The 5,723-nt window shown below is 50.1% G+C and overlaps 1 protein-coding gene across 1 annotated transcript in view; it reads left to right on the forward strand.

The window, feature by feature from the left end:
- Window positions 1-51: 51 nt before the first annotated feature.
- The window catches only part of CREB3L1 (cAMP responsive element binding protein 3-like 1), a 20,223-nt gene continuing 14,551 nt past the window's right edge, over window positions 52-5,723 (forward strand). The window contains exons 1-2 of the mRNA XM_010192429.1: window positions 52-244; window positions 4,977-5,137. Of these exons, the coding sequence (XP_010190731.1) occupies window positions 52-244; window positions 4,977-5,137 (354 nt within the window). The remainder of the gene's footprint in view (window positions 245-4,976; window positions 5,138-5,723) is intronic.

Genomic DNA, 5,723 nt, shown 5'->3' on the forward strand with positions numbered 1-5,723 from the left:
TTTGTCTTTCCTCAGCATTTCTCAGAGAACCTGGATCACTTCTCTGACAACATGGAGGATTTCTCCAACGACCTCTTCAGCAGTTTCTTCGATGACCCAGTACTGGCTGAGAAGAACCCACTGCTGGACATGGACCTGGATCCACCCACTCCAGGCATCCAGGCAGAGCACAGCTACTCCCTCAGTGGAGACTCTGCTCCCCAGAGCCCCCTTGTGCCTGTCAAGACTGAAGATAATGCTAACGGTGAGCATGAGATGTGCACGCTGCACAGCTTTGGGCACATATGTTAGCAGAGGCTCTGGCTGGCTTCCATATATAAGGACAAACTGCCTATTCTTCGGGCTTACGCATGGCTAATCCACTGAAAAAACTGCTCTGCCGTTGTCAAATACAGCCACATTTTTTCCTTCAGTTTGTATTCTGACAGTCCCATTGCTCCTTTGCCGGGCTGTTATTTACGAGGATGATAACTGGTTGTGGTTTGGTGTGCTGCCAGCTTCTGGCAAGCAGCAGGCAATGTCTCTTTAGGACCCTGCAAACCTGGGTGTGGATGCCCTAGATCCAGGACTGTTTTGGCATCAGGCATCAGGATTTTGGCTTGAATATAGGAAGCATGAGTCTCTGGCTGCAACCAGTGCTGGTACATGTGGAAAGCTAAGTGGCTTCTTTACCAGCAGATCTTTTAGCAGGAGACAGAGAGGAACAGTCATTTCAAAACCTATTTTTAAAACAATTCATTTCAGGATAATTTATGATGGCTGGATATTTTTAGAGTCATCCTTGCAGAGAGTCCTGTAATTTGCGGGACTGTGTGGGTGTCCCAACAGCTGATGGACACCAGGATGCCTGAAAAAGCAGTGGCACAGGCTCAGTATACACAGAAGAAAGCTATTCCTTTGAGCAAGAGTTAAACCTGGGACAGAGGCTTCCCTCTCATGACCAGGAATGATCCCAGCTCTCTGGTATAAGAGCCAAGGCAGGAATGGAGCTGGCCTCCGCTGCCTCTTTGGTCCCTGCAAAGGGGGCAGCCATCAGGGCCATGTTCCTTAAGGGCCACTCAGAGAGGTGCTGGGAGAGAAGTTTATGGCAGGCCAACCAAGTATCAAAAAAATTTTCCATTTACTTTTCTTTTTCCTTAGCTTTAACCCCAGTAGAGTCTTGGAGGGCACTCAGCCCAAACAGGCAACCAGGTGACGAACAAATAACAAACCAGCATGAGTACATAGACACACTTCATTTTGCTTCTGCAAATGAGTAAGAGGAGATGAGACTTGGAAATAAGCAAAAAGCATTAATGTGTAGAAAGCAGTGAAATGAAGTCTGCTTGCATGAAGCTACCTCAGGGTCTCATCTCTGAGACATTTGTCACCACTTCTGCTCCTCTCCTCTGTGTCTGGACATGCCCCTGCTTCAGCTGCAGTGGCTCCAAAGCAAGACCATGACTCTCCTGAACAGCGTGTGACACTGATCCCTGGGCAGAGGCCAGCACAGGGTGTACAGCACATAACCCAGGAGAGCTTAAGATGGACCTGACACTTGCTCTCTGAGGCCTAGTATTAATGTGGCAGGTACAGGGGTATCTGTGTACCCAGTCCTGCAGTGGGATAATTCAACACATCTTTCCAGCGCTATCTTGGCTTGTAATTGGATGTGAGTCATATTCTAGTGTAGTCCTGAGTCAGGTCCAGTATTTGTAACACTGTGCAGCCCTTTTGGCACAGCTCCATCCAGTCTCAGTACTTTTAGACATTCATTTCAAATTAATTACCCAGGAATGGCTTTTCTTTAACATTAAGCAAGCTCTGCTTGGTCTGCAGAGCTCCTAAGGAATGCCCGGGCTCTGTCTCGGCTGGGAGCTGTCTGAGACTTGCTATTTATCAGCTTTCTCCCAGCTTTTCTGCAGATCTCCAAAACACTTCCAAATCCTGCCCCTTCCCAAATGGTTCCCACTAACACGGGTCAGCCAGGGCAAGCCACTGGGTGCATTGTGACCCTGCTTATCAGAGGAGTCTGCTTTCCAGATGGTTTGTGCATATGGACTGGCTGCTTCAGTTCTCAGTACCAGCCTTCAGTTCTGCAGGTTGTGATTTGATGCCAGGAGCAGAGGGAGCCTGGATTGTGCAGAACAGTGGGTGCTGGACCAGCCTTGGGCTAGTGCCCGCACTGCTGTACAGGTCTTGCTTCCTCACTGCTCTTTGCCTCACCTCCTCAATCCCGGGCAGCTATGGATATCTCTCAGCCATACTTCTTCCCATTATGTACAGAGTATCTAGAGCAGAGGATGAGCTTCCTGGCACACCTCACCCAGAAAAATACAGTGAAATCTACAGTGGTTACAGACAGGCCATACCTCTGAAACATCCTCTCAGGCATCAGAGCATAGATGTGTCCACACAAAATGCCTTCTCTGCAGTCCCTCATTGAACCTCTGATGGCTTATATGTTTCTGATTCTGTAACCCAATCGCTCCCCAGATAAATCTCTGAGGGTGGGAAAGAGAGCAGGGTCAGAATGTAGACAGGAAATGGGAGGACAGCTAGTACTTATTTGGGTGTCTGCTCCTTGGACTGTCTGGACTGACAGCACTGGGGGCTGCTCTCTCGCTGAGTAAAGTCTGAACAGGGAGAGCCCTTGGTGGTCTGCTCTCCCTTGTCTGGTAACTTGCTTCAGCAGCAGCCCTCCCAGACAGAGGATGCCTCACACCTCTGAGAAAAAGAGAAATGGAGAGCTTTGCAACAGAAAGGGAGGATGAGGAAGACAAGGCTTAAAAATCACAGTAAGGGAACTTCAGATTAGCCAGTAGGCGAAACCTTGCCATAGTGGGCCTAGTGAGACCATGGGAGAGATTTAATGGAGGAAGCTGTGGACTCTTCATCACTTTTCAGAGGGTTAAGGTCAAGTCAGACAACTGTCTGTCAGGACTGACAGAGGTTTAGTTGCACTTCCCTAGAGCAGTGGGATTAGACTGGAAGACCTCTCAAGGTCACTCATATCTGTGACAGGCTGAAATCAGGCAGAAGAATTCAGTCCAAGTTTTCTAGCTGCAGACACTTGTGGCTGTGTAACACCTTGCCTTTTTCCATCAGAAAGGGCTTGTCTGCATTCCACAGTTGACTGGAACTTCGCTATCAGCTGCAGGTCTGTTGTCCTTAGCAGGACAGAGAAAAACAGTTAAGTCTGTGTCTGTTCAGCAGCCTCTTGGATGTCATAGTTGTGCAATGCACCCTTGCCCAAGACGCTGCCTTATTACATTGGCCCCACTGCATTGTGGGAAGCTCTAGGAATGGATCCACCAGCACCAAGAGCAACATACACAGAGCAGCCATAGGAGCTCGTGTCTGTGCTTGAAGATGTCCAGTCATGCAGGGAGCTGGAAGGAATGAGCCTCTGTTAGAGAGACCTATCTACGCAGCAAAATAAGAGGTGCTAGACCAAAGACAGCAAACCAACATATTCCATTGGCAAGGGCAACACTGTGTTAACTGATACAATTGTTGCCCAGTCTTGAACACCACTGTGAAAACCAGAGGCAGGATTCTGCCCTGTCTTCTCCTGAGGGCAACAGCGCCTAAGTTGGGCAAAGATGATGTTAGGCTACCTTGTAGCCTAACTTTAAACTTAAGCTTAGTTCAGATGGCAGGTCTGACATGAACAGCTGCTTGCTTATACTTTTCTTTGTGTAGGCTTTTCTGGAGCTGAAGAGGACCTTTCGCCCCTTCTCCTCTTGCCAGGCCATCTTCTAGACTGAAACCTACACTTCAGAGCTGCTTTGGGCAGCAGACAGCTAGGCAACACCTCTGGGTCTGGGAGTGCTCTGCAAAGAGCAGTGCAGAAGGGTCGAGGAGTGAGCCAGGCTGTGGCCTCATGTTGAGCCAACTGGGGTGCTGTACGGTGACACATTTAGCAATAGTCTGTCCTGTGTCAAGACAAATGAGTTTGTCAGATAAAAAGGAGAAGGGATGAGCATTAGGGAGGAGGATGTAGGCTCCAGGCCAGCTAGAAGTAGCTTTTTGGCAGGCCGAAGTGTTTGAAGAGCAATGAGGGGACCAAAACTTCAGAGCAGAACCCAGGCAGTTCTCCTGTTTAGCAGTTCTTTTTCTCCATCTGAGCTGCAGCTTATCCACCACTGCCTGAATCCCAGCTCCTGAGATCTCTGCATCTAGTGACAAGCCAGGCTCATGCCACTGACATGCAGGGGACAGAGCAGGCAGGGGGTGAGGGGAGTGTGCCCACACAGCTCCAATCAGTTCCCTTCAGACACTTCCTTTCCCTTGCTGCGGCTTTGGTCCCTGCCAGCGGGGCATGGCTGTAGGCAGCAGTCCCCCTGAGCAGCGCAGGGTGAAGGAGGAAACCTCAGAGGTGAGATGGAGGGAAGCAGCTATGGGAGCAGCCTCCCACGCAGGTGCCACAGAGGACTCCCTGCCTCAGAAGTGGACCTTCTTCCTCTCCTGTCCTGTGACAAAGCTCTGGTACTTGGCACAACGCTGGAAGGAGGCCAGAGCAGTACATACAGCTGCCTGTCAGCCTTTCACTGTCATCATGCTTGCTCTCTCGCCAGCGCAGAGATGGTGCTATTCTTGGTAACACACCTGGCACCTCTGGGATGCTGGCAGTGCTGCCTAAGGAGCAACAGCCCAGCATCCTCCTCTTACAGAGCTCTAAATATAAATAAGCTCCAGAGGACAAGACTGAGACATCACTGGGGGAAGAAACCCTGCAGCTGTCCTCCAGCGCTCGGGCTGCACAGTCGGAGCAGAGCAGAGACACAATTCCTCTAGCTCTGTCCTGTCTGCTCCCTGCACGCTGGGGGTTCGTTCCCTTTTGTACTCTGTGTTGTGGGCCTGCACATGCTTGTGTGGTGACAGTGCTAAACTTGGAAAGGCAGCCTCCCCAGATGGGGGGAAGCTGTCTGCATGGATTTTTTTTCTTGTCCTTTTGTTGCTGGAGTTTGACTCTCACGTTGTGCATGTTTCAGAGCTGGAGAATGGAGTGTGGTCACTGGGGCCCAAGCTCTGCTCCATCATGGTGAAACAGGAACAGAACCTGGCTCTAGACCTGCCTGAGTCCCAGCTAGCTGCCAGCTCCATACCAGTGCTGAACCTCAACCCTCTGCAGAGACTGCCAGTCCCCGAGGAGGTGAGCCCATCTAAGATGCATCGGGAGCCCAGGCTCTCACACAGCGGCACCCCTGGTGGTGCGGACCCAGCCATGTGACTGCAGGGTCCTGCTAGGTGATTTAGCTGCTGGACAGACAGAGGAAGGTGATACAAAGCCCAAATATTGCATTATTTGTCATGCCCCACACCTGCTGCTAGCTAGAACTGTGTTCTTCTACAGTGAAGCTACAAGACAGGTTATCCTGCCAGAGAAAACAAGGGAAGGAAGGTTTTCTCCAGCAGAGGAGTCTTTACAATCTTGGTTAAATACAAGTGTGTTTTGTTGTCACAAAACCCAAAGGCTTTTAAGCTTGCATGTGCTGGAGGCCTGTCCCCTCCAATCTGCCAGTATTTCTATTGCCACTCTAGGCTTATTTTCATTTTTCAGAGAACGATGTCAATTAATGTGATGCCAGTGGCCCCACTATTCATGAGTATAGACCCCTGCTCTGCCACTGTCTTTTCCATGGCCTTGAGCTAACCATATGGCCTCTCACTTTTCTCAGCTGCTCACTGGAAATGAAGGTCCCATTCCAAGTCGCGCTCGCTTTTACCTATGAAGCAGC

This window comes from Mesitornis unicolor, unplaced genomic scaffold (assembly GCF_000695765.1).
Source record: "Mesitornis unicolor isolate BGI_N332 unplaced genomic scaffold, ASM69576v1 scaffold48310, whole genome shotgun sequence".
Lineage (NCBI taxonomy): Eukaryota > Metazoa > Chordata > Aves > Mesitornithiformes > Mesitornithidae > Mesitornis > Mesitornis unicolor.